At 44.3% G+C, this 26,983-nt stretch overlaps 1 protein-coding gene across 1 annotated transcript in view; it reads right to left on the bottom strand.

The window, feature by feature from the left end:
* Positions 1-1,180: 1,180 nt before the first annotated feature.
* The window catches only part of LOC124004973 (SR-related and CTD-associated factor 4-like), a 42,040-nt gene continuing 16,237 nt past the window's right edge, over positions 1,181-26,983 (bottom strand). Inside the window, exons 11-14 of the mRNA XM_046313775.1 lie at positions 23,413-23,569; positions 20,108-21,525; positions 3,817-3,943; positions 1,181-1,884 (exon numbers count right to left, since the gene is read on the bottom strand). Of these exons, the coding sequence (XP_046169731.1) occupies positions 1,205-1,884; positions 3,817-3,943; positions 20,108-21,525; positions 23,413-23,569 (2,382 nt within the window). The 3' untranslated portion in view covers positions 1,181-1,204. The remainder of the gene's footprint in view (positions 1,885-3,816; positions 3,944-20,107; positions 21,526-23,412; positions 23,570-26,983) is intronic.

Genomic DNA, 26,983 nt, shown 5'->3' with positions numbered 1-26,983 from the left:
GGTTAAGACTTTCCCTGTACTGTTTAACAGTTACTGTATCCTGTGCACGTTTGATGAGGATAATATTTTCCCTGTGTTTTTCCCCAGACACAATTCTAGACAGGGACTTGCCCAACTTCTCAAGAGGCCTAGTCTGCACCGTATTCCCTGGTGCAAAGTAGGGCACTATATACAGAATAGGGTGGAATTTGGCATGTTTCCCAAGTCAGACCCTATCTACTATCCCATGTAAAGAAGTGATACAGCACCCCCTACTGGTAGACAATGGAACTGTCTGGTGTCCCTTGTACGAGTGAGTTAAAACACTCCCATGAAGAAGAACTTACACAAAAAAAGACACTTAAATTTGTACAAAAATAGTTTACTAAAAACAAACTGCTAATGATACATTCTGAAGCAAAAGATGTTCATGTTTTGAACCCCCCCCCCCCCCCCCCATCAATACAAGGATGATGGTGTTTTCAGGTCAACTGTGTTTCTCCTCACTGCCCTAATGACAGACTTCCTGGAGAAGAAACAAAAAACATTCACTCAAAATATACAACAACAAAAAACCAGAATATTGGCCATCAGCACAAATACAATATATACAAATCAGTATTCTTCTCTCTGTGGTTTTCTGTCAGAACGTACCAGCTGAAAAAGGCTGGACAAAAGTTCTTCATATGAACAGACTTCAAAATTAGACTTCCACTGGGTTTAAACTGTGATATTCTGATAGGGTAGGTTCCACTGGGTTTAAACTGTGATATTCTGATAGGGTAGGTTCCACTGGGTTTAAACTGTGATATTCTGATAGGGTAGGTTCCACTGGGTTTAAACTGTGATATTCTGATAGGGTAGGTTCCACTGGGTTTAAACTGTGATATTCTGATAGGGTAGGTTCCACTGGGTTTAAACTGTGATATTCTGATAGGGTAGGTTTCCCAGACACAGATTAAACCTAGTCCTGAACTAAGAAGTCGTTCTAACAGAGATCCTCCGTCTGACTCCGTGTGTCTCCAAGTTGTTCTCCAGGTCAGACATCAGGGTTATGTTCAGCAAAACACAAACAAAAAAAACTCTGGGTTTTTACTGGACAAGTTCAGGTAGTTCATTCCCGTTTCACTCGGTTCCAAAACGTTTTCTCCCTGCTGAACAGGACCCTGGATGATTACCCCCCCCCCCCAAGTCTCTACGGCTGAACATTCCTGGCCCTGCCTCATCACCATTCAAATCTATCCCGTCGGTTCATGAAGCAGTCCCTCCCCTCAGGCCCATCCATGGGCCGACCATTTCCCCCTCCTCCTCCTCTAGGAAACCCTCTCCCCCGCTCCCCAAACCTCCCTCCGTCCCTGTCACGTTCCCCAAACCCTGACCTCTCGCCCCTGAAGTGTCTCCCGCCCTCCCAGTTGCCTTCTTCTTCCCCGGGGGGTCCGGGCTGGAAGGGGTGTCTGGGGGGTCCAGGTTGGAAGGGATGTCTGGGGGGTCCAGGCTGGATGGGATGTCTGGGGGGTCCGTGAGGAAAGTCCTCCATGGACTGGTGGCCCATGGGCATCCTGAACCCACCTGGAGGACGCCCCCTGGGGTGAAAAATAGGGTTGGGGCCCCTGGGGCCCATCATCATTGGAGGCATGTTGGGGGGAGGGAGGTGAGGGGGGAAGTGGGGCTGGAGGTGAGGGGGTGGTAGTCCCGGACGAGGCTGCATGGGCAGCATGGCCGGCCTGGTACCCAGTAACACTGCTGGGCCTGGAGGACTTATCAAGGCCCCTGGTCCGCCTGGGCCTGGAGCTCCCAGCTGGATGTCTGGAGTGTCTGAGGGGCCATCACTCCCTCCAGCCTCGTCTTTAGATCCAGAGTCATCTTTGGTGCTCCCTGGTCCACCCACTACTGGATGAAGGAAACCTGCAGACAGAGTAGACACACACAACATATGGTTTAGAAACATGTCAAAACATGGAACACAAAACCCATTTTATACAACAAACTTTAAAACATGTTGAAGGTTGTGATTCCTTTGGTTTGGACCTGTCATTTTCATAACACATATTTTAGAACTGTACAAAACGACAACCAGAGAGGAGAACTGTACAAAACGACAACCAGAGAGGAGAACTGTACAAAACGACAACCAGAGAGGAGAAGGAGAACTGTACAAAACGACAACCAGAGAGGAGAAGGAGAACTGTACAAAACGACAACCAGAGAGGAGAAGGAGAACTGTACAAAACGACAACCAGAGAGGAGAAGGAGAACTGTACAAAACGACAACCAGAGAGGAGAAGGAGAACTGTACAAAACGACAACCAGAGAGGAGGAGAACTGTACAAAACGACAACCAGAGAGGAGGAGAACTGTACAAAACGACAACCAGAGAGGAGGAGAACTGTACAAAACGACAACCAGAGAGGAGGAGAACTGTACAAAACGACAATCAGAGAGGAGGAGAACTGTACAAAACGACAACCAGAGAGGAGAAGGAGAACTGTACAAAACGACAACCAGAGAGGAGAACTGTACAAAACGACAATCAGAGAGGAGGAGAACTGTACAAAACGACAACCAGAGAGGAGGAGAACTGTACAAAACGACAACCAGAGAGGAGGAGAACTGTACAAAACGACAACCAGAGAGGAGGAGAACTGTACAAAACGACAACCAGAGAGGAGAAGGAGAACTGTACAAAACGACAACCAGAGAGGAGAAGGAGAACTGTACAAAACGACAACCAGAGAGGAGAAGGAGAACTGTACAAAACGACAATCAGAGAGGAGGAGAACTGTACAAAACGACAACCAGAGAGAAGGAGAACTGTACAAAACGACAATCAGAGAGAAGGAGAACTGTACAAAACGACAACCAGAGAGAAGGAGAACTGTACAAAACGACAACCAGAGAGGAGAACTGTACAAAACGACAACCAGAGAGGAGAACTGTACAAAACGACAACCAGAGAGGAGAACTGTACAAAACGACAACCAGAGAGGAGAACTGTACAAAACGACAACCAGAGAGGAGAACTGTACAAAACGACAACCAGAGAGGAGAACTGTACAAAACGACAACCAGAGAGGAGAACTGTACAAAACGACAACCAGAGAGGAGAACTGTACAAAACGACAACCAGAGAGGAGAACTGTACAAAACGACAACCAGAGAGGAGAACTGTACAAAACGACAACCAGAGAGGAGAACTGTACAAAACGACAACCAGAGAGGAGAACTGTACAAAACGACAACCAGAGAGAACTGTACAAAACGACAACCAGAGAGAAGAACTGTACAAAACGACAACCAGAGAGAAGAAGGAGAACTGTACAAAACGACAACCAGAGAGGAGAAGGAGAACTGTACAAAACGACAACCAGAGAGGAGAAGAACTGTACAAAACGACAACCAGAGAGGAGAAGGAGAACTGTACAAAACGACAACCAGAGAGGAGAAGAACTGTACAAAACGACAACCAGAGAGGAGAAGGAGAACTGTACAAAACGACAATCAGAGAGGAGGAGAACTGTACAAAACGACAACCAGAGAGGAGGAGAACTGTACAAAACGACAACCAGAGAGGAGAAGGAGAACTGTACAAAACGACAACCAGAGAGGAGAAGGAGAACTGTACAAAACGACAACCAGAGAGGAGAAGGAGAACTGTACAAAACGACAACCAGAGAGGAGAAGGAGAACTGTACAAAACGACAACCAGAGAGGAGAAGGAGAACTGTACAAAACGACAATCAGAGAGGAGAACTGTACAAAACGACAATCAGAGAGGAGGAGAACATTTGTTTGTGATCCTTTAGCTGTTCATTTGTTTCAGTCCCATAATGTTGTTACCTGGAGGCTGTGTGGGGTTGAAGCCAGCGTGCAGGAAGAGAGGGGTTCCCCCGGGGGTGAGGGAGGGGGGAGGGCCAGGGAATCCAGAGGGACCACCCATTGACCCTATTGGCTGGACTGGAGGCACCTGGAGACAAAACACAAGAATATCAACAACAGTTTTCTTTAAACTGCCTTTGGAAGCAACGTCGTCACGGTAACTGTTAGTCGGAAGCTTATTTATTAACTAGGTTTCCATGGCAGCACAAAAGTCTCAGATCACCATGTGCAATGCCAAGCGCCGGCTGGAACGGTGTAAAGCCCACCGCCATTGGACTCTGGAGAAGTGGAAAACGCTTCACCGTGATTTTGGAATTAAATGTTCGACAAGCAGGTGTTTTTTTTTTTTAAAATGTATTTTATGTAACCTTTATTAACTAGACAAGTTAATTAAGAACAATTTCTTATTTACAATGACGGCATTCCCCGGCCAAACCCAGACATCGCTGGGCCAATTGTGTGCCACTGTGCCCAGGTTACTATAACATTTTAAAAAGTACATGAATCCATATACAGCCAAATAATAATTCATAACAGATCAATCATTTCTCATAATAGTAGAAACATGTCATTAATCACACATGTACTGGTTCATAATAATGGACTATTTCGCCCCCCCCCGACAGCGATGGATAGTCTTTGAAGTAATATGGTCTTTGAAGTAATATGTTTGACAAATCAGATGAAAACATTCAAATGAAATAAATAATATATATTTTTACAGTTAACAATATGTCACTTTTGGTCCGACCCAACCAAATCCACATAGAAAAGTGAGCTATAGATCTGTCATTCTCAGTGAAAGCAAGTCTAAGAAGCGGTATATCTGTTCTATGCGCACTATTTCTATGCTTCCCATTCTTAAGATTATTTTTTTTTGCGTCTTTTACTTTCGGTAATGTACACCAGCTTCAAAACAGCTGAAAATACATTATTTTTGGTTATGGAAAATATATTTAACAGCGGTTTAAATGGTACAGTGACTGCTTGTTTTGTCACAAACTGAAATTTGTCGAACTATTAGAATATGAGCAACCAGGTGCCTTCGGGAAGTATTCAGACCACTTGACTTCATCCACATTGTCTTAGCTTACAGCCGTATTCAGCAATCTACACACAATACCTCAATGACAAAGTCAAAACAGGTTTTTAGAAATTATAGCAAAAAAATAAAAACAGAAATACTTTATTTATATAAGTATTCAGACCCTTTGCTGCGAGACTCAAAATTGAGCTCAGGTGCATCCTGTTTCCATTGATAATCCTTGAGATGTTTCTACAACTTGATTGGAGTCCACCTGTGGTAAATTCAATTGATTTGACATGATTTGGAAAGGCACACACCTGTCTATATAAAAAGGAAAAAAAACATTTAACGTTTATTTTAAATTTTTAATGCAGGTGCAAGCTGCCCACGGGACATTAAAAGTTTAGTAATAACACATTGGGATATCAATAAACATCTGGTTGTTTTTGAGTGGGTGAAACTCTGTTTCTTGAACTGCATTGTTGGTTAAAGGGCTTGTAAGTAACATTTCACTGTGAGGTCTACTACACCTGTTGTATTCGGCATTTCACTGTGAGGTCTACTACACCTGTTGTATTCGGCATTTCACTGTGAGGTCTACTACACCTGTTGTATTCGGCATTTCACTGTGAGGTCTACTACACCTGTTGTATTCGGCATTTCACTGTGAGGTCTACTACACCTGTTGTATTCATTTCACTGTGAGGTCTACTACACCTGTTGTATTCGGCATTTCACTGTGAGGTCTACCTACACCTGTTGTATTCGGCATTTCACTGTGAGGTCTACTACACCTGTTATATTCAGCATTTCACTGTGAGGTCTACTACACCTGTTGTATTCAGCATTTCACTGTGAGGTCTACTACACCTGTTGTATTCAGCATTTCACTGTGAGGTCTACTACACCTGTTGTATTCAGCATTTCACTGTGAGGTCTACTACACCTGTTGTATTCAGCATTTCACTGTGAGGTCTACTACACCTGTTGTATTCAGCATTTCACTGTGAGGTCTACTACACCTGTTGTATTCAGCATTTCACTGTGAAAAACTACTACACCTGTTGTATTCAGCATTTCACTGTGAGGTCTACCTACACCTGTTGTATTCAGCATTTCACTGTGAGGTCTACTACACCTGTTGTATTCAGCATTTCACTGTGAGGTCTACTACACCTGTTGTATTCAGCATTTCAAACTACTACACCTGTTGTATTCAGCATTTCACTGTGAGGTCTACTACACCTGTTGTATTCAGCATTTCACTGTGAGGTCTACTACACCTGTTGTATTCAGCATTTCACTGTGAGGTCTACTACACCTGTTGTATTCAGCATTTCACTGTGAGGTCTACTACACCTGTTGTATTCAGCATTTCACTGTGAGGTCTACTACACCTGTTGTATTCAGCATTTCACTGTGAGGTCTACTACACCTGTTGTATTCAGCATTTCACTGTGAGGTCTACTACACCTGTTGTATTCAGCATTTCACTGTGAGGTCTACTACACCTGTTGTATTCAGCATTTCACTGTGAGGTCTACTACACCTGTTGTATTCAGCATTTCACTGTGAGGTCTACTACACCTGTTGTATTCAGCATTTCACTGTGAGGTCTACTACACCTGTTGTATTCAGCATTTCACTGTGAGGTCTACTACACCTGTTGTATTCAGCATTTCACTGTGAGGTCTACTACACCTGTTGTATTCAGCATTTCACTGTGAGGTCTACTACACCTGTTGTATTCAGCATTTCACTGTGAGGTCTACTACACCTGTTGTATTCAGCATTTCACTGTGAGGTCTACCTACACCTGTTGTATTCAGCATTTCACTGTGAGGTCTACTACACCTGTTGTATTCAGCATTTCACTGTGAGGTCTACTACACCTGTTGTATTCAGCATTTCACTGTGAGGTCTACTACACCTGTTGTATTCAGCATTTCACTGTGAGGTCTACTACACCTGTTGTATTCAGCATTTCACTGTGAGGTCTACTACACCTGTTGTATTCAGCATTTCACGGTGAGGTCTACTACACCTGTTGTATTCAGCATTTCACTGTGAGGTCAACTACACCTGTTGTATTCAGCATTTCACTGTGAGGTCTACTACACCTGTTGTATTCAGCATTTCACGGTGAGGTCTACTACACCTGTTGTATTCAGCATTTCACGGTGAGGTCTACTACACCTGTTGTATTCAGCATTTCACTGTGAGGTCTACTACACCTGTTGTATTCAGCATTTCACTGTGAGGTCTACTACACCTGTTGTATTCAGCATTTCACTGTGAGGTCTACTACACCTGTTGTATTCAGCATTTCACTGTGAGGTCTACTACACCTGTTGTATTCAGCATTTCACTGTGAGGTCTACTACACCTGTTGTATTCAGCATTTCACTGTGAGGTCTACTACACCTGTTGTATTCAGCACATGTGACATATGTTATATATGGATTTGAATCCAAATATTATCCACATTTTCACGCTGAAATGACATGGTGTGCCCAGTGGGATGGTACTGCGGGGACTAAACTGGCATCTGGACGGCTGTTGGTGTCACATCCTAGACACACTCACCTACCGCTGTGCTCTTGGACGAGGCACTTTAAGCCCAAAATGTACTCCTGGTCTGATCCTTTGCTCCTGACAAATGTGTGCATTTGCGTGTTGTCTGGTCGGCGGATTGTGAGATAAGAGCAGAATATCACTTTCTGTTGTTAAAAAAAAAAAAAAAACGTGACAAATAAAAGTGACTGATGTCACATCACCACCCGGAGCTGTTACTGAACTCAGAACAACCCACAATCCTCAGTGCTTTAGGTCTCAGTTTATTACTGGCCATAGAGATCAGTGCATTATCTAACCATACACTCTTTACAGGTGAGGATGACGTTTATAGTCGTCGCCTGACTAACATTGAAACAACACACTCCAGTATAATTCCTCATTTACACCAGTTGGGAGCTCAAAGACAATAAGTAAAAAACAAACTTAATTTTATTTTATTGCCACTACTGACAATAACACTCATCTTCTTGGTAGTGAGCATGTTTTAGTTTATATATTTTTTATTTTACCTTTATTTAACGAGGCAAGTCAGTTAAGAACAAATTCGTATTTTCAATGACGGCCTAGGAACATTGGGTTAACTGCCTTGTTCAGGGGCAGAACGACAGATTTTTACCTTGTCAACTCAGGGATTCGATCTAGCAACTTTTCAGTTACTGGTCCGACGCTCTAAAACCGCTAGGCTACCTGCCGACGCTCTAAAACCGCTAGGCTACCTGCCGCCCCTCTAAAACCGCTAGGCTACCTGCCGCCCCTCTAAAACCGCTAGGCTACCTGCCGCCCCTCTAAAACCGCTAGGCTACCTGCCGCCCCTCTAAAACCGCTAGGCTACCTGCCGCCCCTCTAAAACCGCTTACCTGCCGCCCCTCTAAAACCGCTAGGCTACCTGCCGCCCTCTAAAACCGCTAGGCTACCTGCCGCCCCTCTAAAACCGCTAGGCTACCTGCCGCCCCTCTAAAACCGCTAGGCTACCTGCCGCCCCTCTAAAACCGCTGGCTACCTGCCGCCCCTCTAAAACCGCTAGGCTACCTGCCGCCCTCTAAAACCGCTAGGCTACCTGCCGCCCCTCTAAAACCGCTAGGCTACCTGCCGCCCCTCTAAAACCGCTAGGCTACCTGCCGCCCTCTAAAACCGCTAGGCTACCTGCCGCCCCTCTAAAACCGCTAGGCTACCTGCCGCCCCTCTAAAACCGCTAGGCTACCTGCCGCCCCTCTAAAACCGCTAGGCTACCTGCCGCCCCTCTAAAACCGCTAGGCTACCTGCCGCCCCTCTAAAACCGCTAGGCTACCTGCCGCCCTCTAAAACCGCTAGGCTACCTGCCGCCCCTCTAAAACCGCTAGGCTACCTGCCGCCCCTCTAAAACCGCTAGGCTACCTGCCGCCCCTCTAAAACCGCTAGGCTACCTGCCGCCCCTCTAAAACCGCTAGGCTACCTGCCGCCCCTCTAAAACCGCTAGGCTACCTGCCGCCCCTCTAAAACCGCTAGGCTACCTGCCGCCCTCTAAAACCGCTAGGCTACCTGCCGCCCCTCTAAAACCGCTAGGCTACCTGCCGCCCCTCTAAAACCGCTAGGCTACCTGCCGCCCCTCTAAAACCGCTAGGCTACCTGCCGCCCCTCTAAAACCGCTAGGCTACCTGCCGCCCCTCTAAAACCGCTAGGCTACCTGCCGCCCCTCTAAAACCGCTAGGCTACCTGCCGCCCCTCTAAAACCGCTAGGCTAGCTACGTGATTCAGAGGGGCAAATGAGCTAAAATTACCCAGTGTGTCAGTGCACTGCAATAAGCAATGGTGTACATTGAGAAACATTCACTGTAGCCACTGACGGAAGACAACGAAGACTGCTGTAACAAGATATTTGTGGCAGTCTGGCAGAGGCACCAATGGATGACCCGTTGAAATCACCAGAGAGAATAAGGCTTCACTGTTTCAGTTGTAATTCTCCCATCAAGAGGTTTTCCCCTCACTAGGGTGAGACAAGAGACGCAAAATGATTGAATGATTAAATGTAAAAAAATAATTAAATAAAGTTATTTGTGGCAGTCTGGAAGGCAGCAAGTGGCCATTGGCAGTGATCGACCAGAGAAAATAGAGCTTCACGGTTTGCTGTAATTCTTCCATCGGAGGCTTTGCTCACTAGGGTGTGCTGCAGCTCCATAACGATGATGACAGACCCTTAGCTCATGTCATTTTGTCATCACTGCAGTGCAGGGGTGTTAATGAACTCATCCCCTTGAGTTTCATCCAGCCCTGCCGGTTCTCCCTGGCGCCTACTTGAATGTTACTGATTGGTTGGAGTGTCCACACCCCCGGTGGCTTCTCACACTACTGAACCGAGACAAACCAAGTTGTACTCAGCTGGCCTGAGTATCAGAGCCAGCTGTTTGGTTCCAGCAGGTACGACAGCGTGAAAAGGGAACAGGTTTCCCCAAGTAGGAAAATTAGTCCTTAGTTAAACGGTAAGGACAAAAATGTGTTTGGCTGGAAGGATGGAAGCAGTCCGGACCATAAGTTATGATAGGTGGACTAGACAGAACTCATAGGTGGACTAGACAGAACTCAGAGGTGGACTAGACAGAACTCAGAGGTGGACTAGACAGAACTCATTAATTTTTGATCTTCTCCTCCAAAAACATATACAATGAGAGAGTTTGCATTATAGTGGTTGTACCATACTTGATGTGGTGTTTTTATAGTTAAATACTTATTTTCCACCATAAATTGCAAATAAATTCATTAAAAATCCTACAATGTGATTTTCTGGATTTTTTTTAGTAGTTGAAGTGTACCTATGATGAAAATTACAGGCCTCTCATCTTTTTAAGTGGGAGAACTTGCACTGTCTCATACGTTCATGTATTTGTACATGAAGTATGCCGTATATATGTTTAACATTGTACAGTTGAAGTCATAAGTTTACATACACTTAGGTTGGAGTCATTAAAACTCGTATTTCAACCACTCCACAAATGTTGTTGTTAATTAACAAACTATAGTTTTGCCAAGTCGGTGAGGACATCTACTTTGTGCGTGACACAAGTCATTTTTCTAACAATGGTTTACAGCCAGATTATTTCACTTATAATTCACTGTATCACAATTCCAGTGAGTCTGAGGTTTACATATGCTAAATTGACTGTGTCTTTAAACAGCTTGGAAAATTCCAGAAAATGATAGGCTAATTGACATTATTTGAGTCAATTGGAGGTGTACCTGTGGATGTATTTCAAGGCCTACCTTCCAACTCAGTGCCTCTGACATCATGGGAAAATCAAAATTAATCAGCCAAGACCTCAGAATAAAATTGTAGACCTCCACAAGTCCACAATTTCCAAATGCCTGAAGGTACCACGTTCATCTGTACAAACAATAGTACACAAGTATAAACACAATGGGACCACGCAGCCGTCATACCGCTTAGGAAGGAGACGCGTTCTGTCTCTTAGAGATGAACATACTTTGGTGCGAAACGTGCAAATCAATCCCAGAACAACAGAAAAGGACCTTGTGAAGATGCTGGAGGAAACAGGTACAAAAGTATATATATCCACAGTAGAACGAGTCCCATATCAACATAACCTGAAAGGCCGCTCAGCAAGGAAGAAGCCGCTGTTCCAAAACCATCATAAAAAAAGCCAGACTACGGTTTGCAACTGCACATGGGGACAAAGTTCAACGTTTTTGGAGAAATGTCCTCTGGTCTGATGAAACTAAAAATAGAACTGTTTGGCCATAATGACCATCGTTATGTTTGGAGGGAAAAGGGGGAGGCTTGCAAGTTGAAGAAAAACATCCCAACCGTGAAGCACGGGGGTGGCAGCATCATGTTGTGGGGGTGCTTTGCTGCAGGAGGGACTGGTGCACTTCACAAAATAGATGGCCTCATGAGGAGGGAAATTATGTGGATATATTGAAGCAACATCTCAAAACATCAGTCAGGAAAATAAAGCTGGTTGGAAATGGGTCTTCATTTGGACAATGACCCTAAACATACTTCCAAAGTTGTGGCAAAATGGCTTAAGGACAACAAAGTCAAGGTATTGGAGTGGCCATCACAAAGCCCTGACCTCAATCCTATAGAACATTTCTGGGCAGAACTCAAAAAGATTGTGCGAACAAGGAGGCCTACAAACCTGACTCAAAATGGTCAATAACAAAAGTTTATCTCAAATACTTTAACTAAATACTTTTTTGCCCCACTGTATATACATCCTGGGCTGCTGATGCTCGGATGAATTCAGATCAAATAAACTGGGACAGCTTAATCCTTGACGTCAGTTTACGTCATGGTCTAAAAATAGCCCCAAAATCAAAACTATTGTTACTAAGAGAATCCACACGATCCAAACTAATTCACTTCATTGGTGTGACATCAGAGGGAGGCAGAGCAAACTTCAAAACAGGAAGCTCCCCCGGAGAAGCACACTACGATCAGTGATATAAAATCAAAAACAGGAAGCTCCCCCGGAGAAGCACACTACGATCAGTGATATAAAATCAAAAACAGGAAGCTCCCCCGGAGAAGCACACTACGATCAGTGATATAAAATCAAAAACAGGAAAAAGGTCTGTTTATAAAACGGTCAAATCCCAATACCTAACCTGCAGTGGCACCGTTCCAAATTGTGATGTAAATGTGAATAATATGTACTGGTGCGTGAAAATACATTTTAAAAAGGGCGCCAATATTATGCGTCTTGATAGTTTTTTTTACCTTTACCAAGGCAGTACTAACACAACTGATAGCTAGCTAAAGTGGGACAGGCATGGAGGTTGCTAAAGTGGGACAGGCTTGGAGGTAGCTAAAGTGGGACAGGCTTGGAGGTTGCTAAAGTGGGACAGGCGTGGAGGTAGCTAAAGTGGGACAGGCGTGGAGGTTGCTAAAGTGGGACAGGCGTGGAGGTTGCTAAAGTGGGACAGGCGTGGAGGTTGCTAAAGTGGGACAGGCGTGGAGGTTGCTAAAGTGGGACAGGCGTGGAGGTAGCTAAAGTGGGACAGGCGTGGAGGTAGCTAAAGTGGGACAGGCGTGGAGGTAGCTAAGATGGGACAGGCGTGGAGGTAGCTAAAGTGGGACAGGCGTGGAGGTAGCTAAGATGGGACAGGCGTGGAGGTAGCTAAGATGGGACAGGCGTGGAGGTAGCTAAAATGGGACAGGCGTGGAAGTAGCTAAAAGAGGAAAGAGAACCAGTCTACTTAGGGACTCATGTACGGAGGTTAGGCATGGCTGTGGTTTCTGGCACTTCGCATTTCCGTCTCCTGTGACCTCTTCAGACATCCGTCACATTATCCCCAGATGTTTCCTAATTACACAAAATTTTATTGTTATTTGGGTACAATTAGGACTGTAATAATGGTGTCCCATGTTATCTAACCTACTGTCCCAGTCTACTAAATATGGTTTTGACCCATGGTGTACGTAAATGGGCGTGTCACGTCACCTGTGAAAATGAATAATATATTTTGTGATTAGGGAACATCTTGAGGATTTTATAGAAATGTATCATGTGTTGAGCTAATATGCTGGATAGATGTCGAAAGAGGTTGCAGGAGAAAAGTGTTCCACTTATTCCAAATTCACATTATATATTGGCCAATGGCAGGATTTGAAGCCTTCAGTCGGCCATTTTGGCATTCCCCAGTCGGAACAGTCCTCCATAGAAATGAATGGCCATTCTACAGTATTTCAATTAAAATGTTCCAAGGACAGAAGTATATAGTAACAAAAGTAACCTCTATACTTTAAAATAAAATGTTTAGATATTTTTTCATTTTTGTTTAGCTCATATATTTTGACGTATGCATTAAGGTGTCTGTAATATAATAAAGCTTGACAAAAACACATGTAGACAATAAATAAATGCATTTCTGTAAAACATTTTCAAAACGGCTTCAAAACAGCACCCCCTATCAGTCATTCAGTGTATATACACATCATTGGTTGCTAGCAATGGTGAAAAAGAAAAGCCTAGATTGCAAATGTGGTGTATTGGCCATTGAGTGGTTTTGAAGCCACCGATCGGCCATTTTGGTACTCCCCAGTAGGAAACAGTCCTTCGTAGTAATGAATGGAATTCTACACTATTTCAATGAAATGGGGAAAAGGACAACATTACATGCATTTAAGTATTTATGATGTTTCAGTGGGGACAGTAACATTAGTACTCACTATAATAAATACTTTATTTTTTATAATTGTATGTGAAGTAAACAGAGTACCAATTAAGGTGTCTACTATAATAAAAGTGACAAAAAGGTAGACATTAATACATGAATTTCTATAGTTTACCATCTTTTCTTTTCTTTTTTTACATTGGAGTACCAAGATGGCTGCATAGTGGCTTCAATACAGGGCTCCCTGTCAGTCACCTAGGGTTTATACACTTCATTGGATGCTACCAAAGGAGTAGGAAAAAAAAGTTGTCCTGGAACTCTGATCCAAGATCAGTTTCACATTTTTTTTTGTCCCCCAATTGTAAAGGTGGAGAAGAGGATCTGTGACAATAAGGATAATCAACCCCCCTGTATTTCAGTAGACACTCTTTCCTATAGCGACACCATACAAACTGAGGTCCCTGTATTTCAGTAGACACTCTTTCCTATAGCGACTATTTCAGTAGACACTCTTTCCTATAGCGACTATTTCAGTAGACACTCTTTCCTATAGCGACACCATACAAACTGAGGTCCCTGTATTTCAGTAGACACTCTTTCCTATAGCTACAGTAGACACTCTTTCCTATATTTCAAACTGAGGTCCCTGTATTTTTCAGTAGACACTCTTTCCTATAGCTATTTCAGTAGACACTCTTTCCTATACAAACTGAGGTCCCTGTATTTCAGTAGACACTCTTTCCTATAGCGACTATTTCAGTAGACACTCTTTCCTATAGCGACTATTTCAGTAGACACTCTTTCCTATAGCGACACCATACAAACTGAGGTCCCTGTATTTCAGTAGACACTCTTTCCTATAGCGACTATTTCAGTAGACACTCTTTCCTATAGCGACTATTTCAGTAGACACTCTTTCCTATAGAGACTATTTCAGTTAGACACTCTTTCCTATAGCGACACCATACAAACTGAGGTCCCTGTATTTCAGTAGACACTCTTTCCTATAGCGACTATTTCAGTAGACACTCTTTCCTATAGCGACACCATACAAACTGAGGATTATGATCCAAAAGAGGGCAATGTAACTAACACAAGCTTATAACCATAAATAGTTCACCATAGTGTGAAAACAGGCTCAGACTAGAACAAAATCACATTCTCCCTACTGCTTTCTTATGTGTGGAAATGGAGGACAAAAAAAACATCTAATAAGATTTTGTCCATAAAAATCCAAATAGGATGTCACCTAGTCATGTACACGCTAGAAGCAGTAATGTTTCGGTGCTCAATATAGTATTTATATGCGTTTGCATAACGTACACTTATGATCAGATGAAACTGAACAAACTAATTCCTACATAACCACACAGCCATCAGGCCACTGCAGGTTAGGTATTGGGTAGAGGGAGGGAGGGGGCGGGGTCCATCCTTACCCAGGTCTCAGATTCCCCCGGCAGAAGATCCCGGGGTGGAGCTCCACCGTGGGGCCTGGCGGTTTCCCTCCTTCGTTCCTGCTAGACCCACAGCACTAACGCCAGTGTCCTCGCTTATCCCACCCCACAGTGGCCAACAAGTCTTTTTGTTGTTGTTGTGTTTCTGCCCATTAAAACATAACTGAACCTACAACATGACAACATTAGTCTGTTTCCTTACTGTTGAATAAAATGTTTTAATTAATAAATTATATTTAGGAATTTTTCACTTGCAACTACATGAAAGTACGTGACCTAAATCAAAATAGTTTGATATGACCTGAATAACATGTCAGACCGTGATCAATGGTCATTTCATACATTGTGATCAGCTGGGAGTTCTGGACATCGGCAAAAACATTGTTTCAGCTCACCTCACGTCTTTGGCCCACCTCATGTCAGCCCTACACGGACGAGCACTGGAATATTGTAAAGCAGTAAAGATATTATCTGCTATCGCAAGGAACAACATAACGCACTAACTGTTCCTTTGGACACCAATTTCAGTTCCTTTGTTGAATTGTGATGAAGATTAAAATTAAGAGCAACTGTTGCTCGTTCAGTTGTTCCTGGGACTTGACACACCCCCACACAAAATATCATGACAGCAATCCGGTAGATTTCCAAATGGGAGCGTCACCTTTACCTGTCAGCCATTGGGAGGTTCCTCAGGACAGTCCCAGCGAGGGAGGGACCTCCGATGTCCACGTCCAGAACCACTCACCTTTAGTGAGGCCTCGTGAGACTGACGACGACTGACAATGTGTCAAGTTGGTGCCCACAGATTTAGGAACTACATTAAAAAAAATACAAAATAATGAATGCCCGTGCAGGTGTCTTTGTGAAAGCTGTTGAGAGCTATAACAGTATCTTCAGGGTTCACCTCATTCACCTACCTGGGTGATAACCTCAAGTTAGTTTGGTTGACTAAAACAAGTTGCCATAGAAGACTAGTTTGAGGAGCGTGAAGAGTCAGTTTCGAGGGTGGAGTGAGTTTCAGGGTGAGACTGTATGGTCATGATACTGAACTAGGAGATATGAAGTATTTGAAAATGTATAAGCAGCAAACCTTTGTTAAGCAACATTATGAAGAATACACATCTAGCAAACTACTGTTTTTTTGTGTTATAGATTTTTAATTAAAATGATGTTTTAGGCAGGTTTGACAACTTATTTGTTTACCTATATATGCTGTTGATGAAATATTACAGTAAATTCCTACCTTTTCCTGAAAATGAGGACATTTAGACGATGTGATCATCTTCTCTTCATTCATCCCTTCTAAAAGTCCCAACCCTGGGAAACACCCGCCCAACGCGGGTAGAGTTTGGCGTTGGCGGGTAATGGCGTCAGCAACCCTGGTTCTGAAGCAGGGCCCACAAATTAAAAACACCCGCCCAACACGGGTAGAGTTTGGCGTTGGCGGGTGATGGCGTCAGCAACCCTGGTTCTGAAGCAGGGCCTACAAATTAAAAACACCCGCCCCAACGCGGGTAGAGTTTGGCGTTGGCGGGTGATGGCGTCAGCAACCCTGGTTCTGAAGCAGGGCCTACAAATTAAAAACACCCGCCCCAACGCGGGTAGAGTTTGGCGTTGGCAGGTAATGGCGTGCTTCAGTTCGTCTGGTACAGCATATACATTTCCTCCTAATATGTCAGAATTAAATCGAAGCTAATTTAAGAAGAAGTCGGTCATTAAAAAGTGACGCGCTCCCCCCCCCCCCCAGTGGAGATCTTAGTCGCGCAATTTTACTTCTAAAAAGATGTTTGGTGCGGTATTTATCCCCCCCCAAAAAATGAGCATGAAAACTAGTCTCTCACAGCATGATGAAAAGTTTAGACTTCCTACTGTTGACCAATCACCAACGAAGTGGTGTAGTAGCAAATAGTCAAAAGTCAAATATTGCCCCACGTGCAAAGTAGTGATTTATAGCAGAATAAATGCTGCAGTAGCTGTTTTCAAAGTATTTCTGCAATTTTGTTTCATACATGTTGTAATCCACAAAGAAATAGGAATCCTAAAGTTATAGCTAACCGACCTCGCACAGCAACACTTCCTGCTGGAGGGAACAGGGTTGGAGAGCCCTATCCTAGGCAATAGATCGCAAAGCTAGGCATCCTCGCAAAACGTTTTCAATATCTCAAGTGCTTGTTGTTTTTAACCTCACTCTAGGGTAGGGGGCACTATTTTCACCTCCGGATGAAAAACGTGCCCAAAGTAAACTGCCTGTTACTCAGGCCCAGAAGCTAGGATATGCATATAATTGGTATATTTGGATAGAAAACACTCTAAAGTTTCCAAAACTGTTAAAATAATGTTGGAGTATAACAGAACTGATATGGCAGGCGACAACCTGAGAAAAATCCATCCAGGAGGTGGGATTGTTTTATGTTTGTAGTTTTCCACTGACTGCCTATAAAGTATGTCATGACTTAGGACTCAGATTTCACTTCCTATGGCCTCCACTAAGTGTCAACAGTCTTTAGAAATTGTTTCAGGCTTGTATTCTGAAAATTGAGAGAGTAAGACATCTGAGTGAGTGGATAGTGGAAAGTCCCCAAACCTGTTTACGGCGCACAACTGAGAGCTCGCCTTCTTTGTACGGTTGAAATATTGATTATTATGACAAAAAAAACCTGAGGATTGATTATAAACATTGTTTGACATGTTTCTACAAACCTTACTGATACTTTTTGGATTTTTCGTCTGCCTGTTGTGACCGCCTTGGAGCCATTGGATTACTGAACAAAAAAGCACCAACAAACCTGAAGTTTTTGGATATAAAGAGGGACTTTATCGAACATTTATTGGGTAACTGGGAGTCTTGAGTGCAACCATATGAAGATCATCAAAGGTAAGTGATTAATTATATCGCCATTTCTGACTTTTGTTACTCCTCTACTTGTCTGGTTACTGTTTGTAAATGTTGTGTGCTGGGCGTTGTCCACAGATAATCGCATGGTATGCTTTCGCTGTAAAGCCTTTTTGAAATCTGACACAACTGTTGAATTAACAAGAAGTTCATCTTTAAACTGATGTATAACACCTGTATGTTTTATGAGTATTTCTGTTTTTGAATTTGGCGCTCTGCAATTTCACCGGATGTTGGCCAGGTAGCGTCCCACACCCCCTAGAGAGGTTAAGAATGACGCCTACCATGGATTGCTAAAATAATGATAAATGTTCACACTTCAACCATTTAAATATTATGGGGATATCTATACATTTGGCAGACAAGCGCGAGTGTTCAGTGTAGCCTATTATCATATAGACATGACGTGGAAATAGCCTCACGCCTGCAATAAAAACCTTCAGGCTTCCGTCATGAGTCAATTCAATTTCAAATAATAATCATAGGGGGCCATATATAGTCCAATAGGGCCATATAACATGGAAAATGATAGGCGTATCAGTTTAGAGTGCGCCGCATCACCCCGTGGGATTGCTCAAGGCTGCACCCAGCAGAAACATCACTAAAACAATTATAGTTCCGACACATCCCCTTTAAACAAAATAGGCCTTTTATAGGCTAAGTTGATGAGCAAATGGACAGCATTACACTCGTGCCAGTCCTTCTAGAATGCAGATGGGAGTCTTCCGAGTAGAACTCTGCCATAACGACGGTGCCTACGTATCCGTTTCAGCGTGTCCAGCAAGAGTCAACTCCTCGGACTCCAAACACAGGTGTTGGGAGTCAATTCCCAAAAATCCTGGAGTCGTGTACCACTAAGGCCCACGTGATTACTTGAGCGACCACCCGTTACCACGGTAACCTTAAAGGGGCAGTTGAACATTTGTCTCATCTTCGACATTTGTTTTTGAAGACAGCCCACAAAATATTACATTTAATAGAGCAAATCGCTCACATTACTTCTTAATAGTAATACATTACTTATTTTAGAGAAACTTAAGAAAGCTCGCCCATTGTGTTTAGTGTAATTAATGCAGGAAAAATATTTTGTCAGGTAAAAAAAATCTTGAGTGGCTGGTAGACAAAAATGGTGTTTTAGGCCTGAAGACATTCATAAGCCTGTGTTGCACCACATTTTTCAGGATTATGTGTTCATGTCTATGAACTAGAAACACAGTTTCAAACACAATTGTCCGTACCAGTACAACCCGGATCTGCCTTGAGAAACACAAGTCTCTGGTACAACCTATTTACCTGGTCAAATAAGGGTTAGATCAAATGCATATCCACGATGCACTAACAGCAGCAGTCTGTTTGCTAACGTCTTTTGAATAAATAACATTAAGTCATATAAAAGAAAAATGTGCCACTTCTGGAAGTTCTGCGTTGAATCAAATGTTCAATTATTTAAAATTACATTCATGATTGCGTAGATCATTCTGCCTCGGTCATGATAGTAAGAATATGCAAACTTTGTGGACTTTAGTGCAGACGTCTGCACTCTCTCAGCCTACACGTTCCAGAATGGTTCAGACATGAGGTGAGGGAACTCAGTCCTCAGTTTCTGGATGCCATTCTATTCAAACCAATCAGTCGAGGGTCTCCCCCTCCCATGTAAGGCATAGGGACTTTGAACAGGCATAAATAAATAAATAAAAGGCTTGATATTGAAGCAAATGCAGGAAGACTGAAACATTTAAAACAGGTGGTACCAGCAGGAAAATAATATCAGCTTTAAAAACAGTTATTTTAATGCCAAAAACTGTTGTTCATCAGCATCAACGACCAATGTGACCGTCCCTAATATCTTACTATCTGGAAGGTACCGTTCTGATGAGACAAAAGTGAATAAGACAAGTAAACTAAAGAACGAAGTTGCCTTCCATTTATTGGTGAGAAACCCCTGTAAAAGGCATCATGTATAGGCAGAAACGGGATCCTTTTGCATTCAGACTTACTACTGGAGGAAAGCTAGACAAGAGCCTTTCAATATGGGACCTTAGTTTTTATATAGGCGATGTACTGAGGTGAGTGAATACCTTTCAAATACTAGTTACCCATGATACTACTAAATCATTTTATTTTTATTGGTCCACTTATTCACAAAGATACTTTGTTGCATTTTGAGGAAAAGTGTCTGCATACGAATACTTAATAAAACCGGCAATTTTTAATAACAGCTAAAAACAACAAAACAATAAAAACAAACAACCAAGGCACAAAACCTCTGGATAAAAGTCTGCGAGATGGTGAGGTAGAACACACAGAATGGTGTGTTTCATTGGGACCCTGCTGTCTGTGGTGCGTTTCATTGGGACCCTGCTGTCTGTGGTGCGTTTCATTGGGACCCTGCTGTCTGTGGTGCGTTTCATTGGGACCCTGCTGTCTGTGGTGCGTTTCATTGGGACCCTGCTGTCTGTGGTGCGTTTCATTGGGACCCTGCTGTCTGTGGTGCGTTTCATTGGGACCCTGCTGTCTGTGGTGCGTTTCATTGGGACCCTGCTGTCTGTGGTGCGTTTCATTGGGACCCTGCTGTCTGTGGTGCGTTTCATTGGGACCCTGCTGTCTGTGGTGCGTTTCATTGGGACCCTGCTGTCTGTGGTGCGTTTCATTGGGACCCTGCTGTCTGTGGTGCGTTTCATTGGGACCCTGCTGTCTGTGGTGCGTTTCATTGGGACCCTGCTGTCTGTGGTGCGTTTCATTGGGACCCTGCTGTCTGTGGTGCGTTTCATTGGGACCCTGCTGTCTGTGGTGCGTTTCATTGGGACCCTGCTGTCTGTGGTGCGTTTCATTGGGACCCTGCTGTCTGTGGTGCGTTTCATTGGGACCCTGCTGTCTGTGGTGCGTTTCATTGGGACCCTGCTGTCTGTGGTGCGTTTCATTGGGACCCTGCTGTCTGTGGTGCGTTTCATTGGGTCCCTGCTGTCTGTGGTGCGTTTCATTGGGTCCCTGCTGTCTGTGGTGAGTTTCATTGGGACCCTGCTGTCTGTGGTGCGTTTCATTGGGACCCTGCTGTCTGTGGTGCGTTTCATTGGGACCCTGCTGTCTGTGGTGCGTTTCATTGGGACCCTGCTGTCTGTGGTGCGTTTCATTGGGACCCTGCTGTCTGTGGTGCGTTTCATTGGGACCCTGCTGTCTGTGGTGCGTTTCATTGGGACCCTGCTGTCTGTGGTGCGTTTCATTGGGACCCTGCTGTCTGTGGTGCGTTTCATTGGGACCCTGCTGTCTGTGGTGCGTTTCATTGGGACCCTGCTGTCTGTGGTGCGTTTCATTGGGACCCTGCTGTCTGTGGTGTGTTTCATTGGGACCCTGGTGCGGTTCATTGGGACCCTGGTGCGTTTCATTGGGACCCTGGTGTGTTTCATTGGGACCCTGCTGTCTGTGCTGTGTTTCATTGGGACCCTGGTGTGTTTCATTGGGACCCTGGTGTCTGTAGTGTGTCATCGTCTCCCCTGTAGCGGGTGTTACCTGTACGTGGGCGGTGGCAGCTCCCTCGGTTTCCATGGCATCCGCTCCTCCTCCGTTGTTCAGTCCTGCTGGTTTAGTCAGCTCCTTCACCTCATCTCCCCATTCTGAAGAACAGACCAATCAAACAAAAATCAGGGACGATACAGACTTCGGCGACACCAGCAATGTACAGATAGATACAGTGGGGAGAACAAGTATTTGATACACAGCCGATTTTGCAGGTTTTCCTACTTACAAAGCATGTAGAGGTCTGTAATTTTGATCATAGGTACACTTCAACTGTGAGAGACTGAATCTAAAACAAAAATGATTTTTATGTAATTAGCATTTTATTGCACGACATAAGTATTTGATCACCTACCAACCAGTAAGAATTCCGGCTCTCACAGACCTGTTAGTTTTTCTTTAAGAAGTCCTCCTGTTCTCCACTCATTACCTGTATTAACTGCACATGTTTGAACTATTTACCTGTATAAAAGACACCTGTCCACACACCAAATCAAACAGACTCCAACCTCTCCACAATGGCCAAGACTAGAGAGCTGTGTAAGGACATCAGGGTTAAATTGTAGACCTGCACAAGGCTTGGATGGGCTTCAGGACAACAGGCAAGCAGCTTGGTGAGAAGGCAACAACTGTTGGCGCAATTATTAGAAAATGGAAGAAATTCAAGATGACGGTCAATCACCCTCAGTCTGGGGCATCAATGATCATGAGGAAGGTGAGGGATCAGCCCAGAACTACACGGCAGGACCTGGTCAATGACCTGAAGAGAGCTGGGACCACAGTCTCAAAGAACCATTAGTAACACACTACGCCGTCATGGATTAAAATCCTGCAGCGCACGCAAGGTCCCCCTGCTCAAGCCAGCGCATGTCCAGGCCCGTCTGAAGTTTGCCAATGACCATCTGGATGATCCAGAGGAGGAATGGGAGAAGGTCATGTGGTCTGATGAGACAAAAAGAGAGCTTTTTGGTCTAAACTCCACTTGCTTATCTGCAAAAGGGACATGACGACGGCACCATATTGAGGATGGATGGGGCCATGTATCGTGAGATCTTGGCCAACAACCTCCTTCCTTCAGTAAGAGCATTGAAGATGGGTCGTGGCTGGGTCTTCCAGCATGACAACGACCCGAAACACACAGCCAGGGCAACTAAGGAGTGGCTCCGTAAGAAACATCAAGGTCCTGGAGTGGCCTAGCCAGTCTCCAGACCTGAACCCAATAGAAAATCTTTGGAGGGAGCTGAAAGTCCGTATTGCCCAGCGACAGCCCCGAAACCTGAAGGAACTGGAGAAGGTCTGTGTGGAGGAGTGGGCAAAAATCCCTGCTGCAGTGTGTGCAAACCTGGTCGAGAACTACAGGAAACGTATGATCTCTGTAATTGCAAACAAAGGTTTCTGTACCAAATATTAAGTTATTGCTTTTCTGATGTATCAAATACTTATGTCAAGCAATAAAATGCAAATGCATTACTTAAAATCATACAATGTGATTCTGTATTTTTCATTTAGATTCAGTCTCTCACAGTTGAAGTGTACCGATGATTTAAAAAATTACAGACCTCTACATGCTTTGTAAGTAGGAAAACCTGCAAAAATCGGCAGTGTATCGAATACTTTTTCTCCCCACTGTATAACCTAGCCCTGTGTCAAATACTTATACCCAGACCACTTGACCTAAATAGGAGAAACTGTCGTACTATCCCTTGTTAAAGGACAGGTTATCACCCAAGTCATTCCACATCTAGGCAAAGGGTGAATCTCAATTGTCTTCCTTGATTCCTCGCATCCGCTTTCCTAACCGTCTCAAAGCGCATTGGAGGAGAAGGTCTGAGGGGAGGAACCACCCCCCAAAAAATATATTCTTCTTCTCCGATGTAATTTGATGTGGTCAAGGAAAGCGGAAGTGAGGAATCAAAAGAAAACAATTGAGATTCACCCAAAGCGGGACAGTTGTAGAAGACAGAAAATGGCAGTCAGATGTTTACCTGGACAGAGTGTGTCTGCGTCCAGCATGCCTCCCTCCCTGTAGCCCTCCAGCTCCTCTATCTTCACCTTGCTCCAGGGGATGTAGGTGACGCCCCGCTCCACGTCCCAGAACTTCTTATGGGTCGCCTTTATACCCTTGTTCAAGGCCCACGCAATCTACATACAAATACAATATTTTACTTAAACTAAGCATAAAGTGTTTTAAAATACATTATGTGCTGCCGTTTGTGTTGCATGGTATACCAAAACGTTGGTACTTGTTCGATAGGAGAATATGAAAAACTGTTGGGTACTACAAGTTGTTACTTTTAGTACTTCCGTCAAATGTGCCTCATGTCATATACGGATTGAGAGGGTCGAGTCTGTCTAATCATTATCCTTACTATTATTCAACCATGCTGGTCATTTATGAACATTTGAACATCTTGGCCACGTTCTGTTATAATCTCCACCTGGCACAGCCAGAAGAGGACTGGCCACCCCACATATGCTCTCTCTAATTCTCTCTTTCTTTCTCTCTCTCGGAGGACCTGAGCCCTAGGACCGTGCCCCAGGACTACCTGACATGATGGCTCCTTGCTGTCCCCAGTCCATCTGACTGTGCTGCTGCTCCAGTTTCAACTGTTCTGCCTTATTATTATTTGACCATGCTGGTCATTTATGAACATTTGAACATCTTGGTCATGTTCTGTTATAATCTCTACCCGGCACAGCCAGAAGAGGACTGGCCACCCCACATAGCCCGGTTCCTCTCTAGGTTTCTTCCTAGGTTTTGGCCTTTCTAGGGAGTTTTTCCTAGCCACCGTGCTTCTACACCTGCATTGCTTACTGTTTGGGGTTTTAGGCTGGGTTTCTGTACAGCACTTTGAGATATCAGCTGATGTACGAAGGGCTATATAAATAAATTTGATTTGATTTGATTTGATCATTTGTCTGAATCTTCTCGGGGGGGGGGGGGGGGCAGTACTGAGCTAGCCAGGCTACTTGGCTTCTCAAGGGGGCAGTAGTAAGCTAGCCAGGCTACCTGGCTTCTCAAGGGGGCAGCAGTATTCTAGCCAGGCTACCTGGCTTCTCAAGGGGGCAGCAGTATTCTAGCCAGGCTACCTGGCTTCTCAAGGGGGCAGCAGTATTCTAGCCAGGCTACCTGGCTTCTCAAGGGGCAGCAGTATTCTAGCCAGGCTACCTGGCTTCTCAAGGGGCAGCAGTATTCTAGCCAGGCTACCTGGCTTCTCAAGGGGCAGCAGTATTCTAGCCAGGATACCTGGCTTCTCAAGGGGCAGCAGTATTCTAGCCAGGCTACTTGGCTTCTCAAGGGGCAGCAGTATTCTAGCCAGGCTACTTGGCTTCTCAAGGGGGCAGCAGTATTCTAGCCAGGCTACTTGGCTTCTCAAGGGGGCAGCAGTATTCTAGCCAGGCTACTTGGCTTCTCAAGGGGGCAGCAGTATTCTAGCCAGGCTACTTGGCTTCTCAAGGGGGCAGCAGTATTCTAGCCTGGCTACTTGGCTTCTCAAGGGGGCAGCAGTATTCTAGCCTGGCTACTTGGCTTTACACATGACATACCTAGTGGTTAGAGCGTTGGACTAGTAACCGGAAGGTTGCAAGTTCAAACCCCCCGAGCTGACAAGGTACAAATCTATCCTTCTGCCCCTTGAACAAGACAGTTAACCCCACTGTTCCTAGGCAGTCATTGTAAAAATAATAATTTGTTCTTAACTGACTTGTCTAGTTAAATAAAGGTAAAATAAATAACTACATTTGCATTGTACCGTTACTCTATGAGCAACTAAATTGAAATTGTTTTTAAGTGACAAGGAACATGACATTTATGTGAGCATCACTGTCAAACGCTCCCTAAAACACTTCTACGACCTGGCCCGGGTATCCTAGAAGGATATTGACCTCATCCCGTCAGTAGAGGATGCCTGGATGTTCTTTAAAAAAGTGCTTTCCTCACCATCTTAAAATAAAATAACCAAGTACAGATATAGCCCTTGGTTCACTCCAGACTTGACTGCCCTCGACCAGCACAAAAATATCCTGTGGTGTAATGCACGATCATCAAATAGTCCCCACGATATGCAACTTTTCAGGGAAGTCCAGAACCAATACACACATTCTCCATGGACACTGTAAAGTCCATGGAGAATAAGAGCACCTCCTCCCAGTTGCCCACTGCACTGAGGCTAGGAAACACTGTCACCACTGATGAAATTCTTGATTATCGTGGATTTAATAAGCATTTTTCTACGGCTGGCCATGCTTTCCACCTGGCTACCCCAACCCCGATCAACAGCTCCACACCCCCCACAGCAACTCGCCCAAGCCTCCCCCGCTTCTCCTTCACCCAAATCCAGACAGCAGATGTCCTGAAAGAGCTGCAAAATCTGAATCCCTACAAAATCAGCTGGGCTAAACAACCTGGACCCCCTCTTCCTAAAATTATCCGTATCATCGGAGATTCCTAAAGATTAGAAAGCTGCCGCGGTCATCCCCCTCTTCAAAGGGGGTGACACTCTTTGCCCAAACTGTTACAGACCTATATCCATCCTGCCCTGCCTCTAGACCCAAACTGTTAGACCTATATCCATCCTGCCCTGTCTTTCTAAAGTCTTCAAAAGCCAAGTTAACAAAACAGATCACCGACCATTTCAAATCCCACCGTACCTTCTCCGCTATGCAATCTGGTTTCAGAGCTGGTCATGGTGCACCTCAGCCACGCTCAAGGTACTAAACAATATCATAACCGCCATAAATAGAAGACAGTACTGTGCAGCCATCTTCATCGACCTGGCCAAGGCTTTCAACTCTGCCAATCACCGTATTCTTATCAGCATACTCAACAGCCTTGGTTTCTCTAATGACTGCCTCACCTGTTTCACTAACTACTTCTCAGATTGATTTGACACACTGAACTCTGAGGGCCTGTTGTCCGAACCTCTGGCAGTCTCTATGGGGGTGCCACAGGGTTCAATTCTCAGGCCAACTCTTTTCTCTGTGTGTGTGTGTGTGTGTGTGTGTGTGTGTGTGTGTATAGATATATATATATATCAATGACGACTCTCTTGCTGCAGGTGATTCTCTGATCCACCTCCACGAAGACGACACCATTCTGTATACATCTGGCCCTTCTTTGGACACTGTGCTAACTAACCTCAAAATTAGCTTCAACACTATACAACACTCCTTCCGTGGCCTTCAACTGCTCTTAAAATGCTAGTAAAACTAAATGCATGCACTTCAACCGATCGCTGCCCACACCTGCCCACCCGACTAGCATCACTACTCTGGACGGTTCTGACTATGTGGACATCTGCTCATCTATACCTCCAGTGTTAATTTATTAAATTGTAATTACTTCACTACTATGGCCTATTTATTGCCTTAACCTCCATTTGCATACACTGTATATAGATTTTCTATTGTGTTATTGACTGTACGTTTGTTTATTCCATGTGTAACTCTGTTGTTTCTGTCGCACTGCTTTGCTTTATCTTAGCCAGGTTAAATAAAGTTGAAATAAATAATTAAACCCAGCAACAACAAAAAAAATTGGTTTGGAGGTGGAGGGTC

The sequence above is a fragment of the Oncorhynchus gorbuscha genome, linkage group LG19, assembly GCF_021184085.1.
Source record: "Oncorhynchus gorbuscha isolate QuinsamMale2020 ecotype Even-year linkage group LG19, OgorEven_v1.0, whole genome shotgun sequence".
Taxonomy (NCBI): domain Eukaryota; kingdom Metazoa; phylum Chordata; class Actinopteri; order Salmoniformes; family Salmonidae; genus Oncorhynchus; species Oncorhynchus gorbuscha.
The sequence above is the reverse complement of the archived record's forward strand: the minus strand, read 5'-3'. Positions and strand labels throughout refer to the sequence as shown.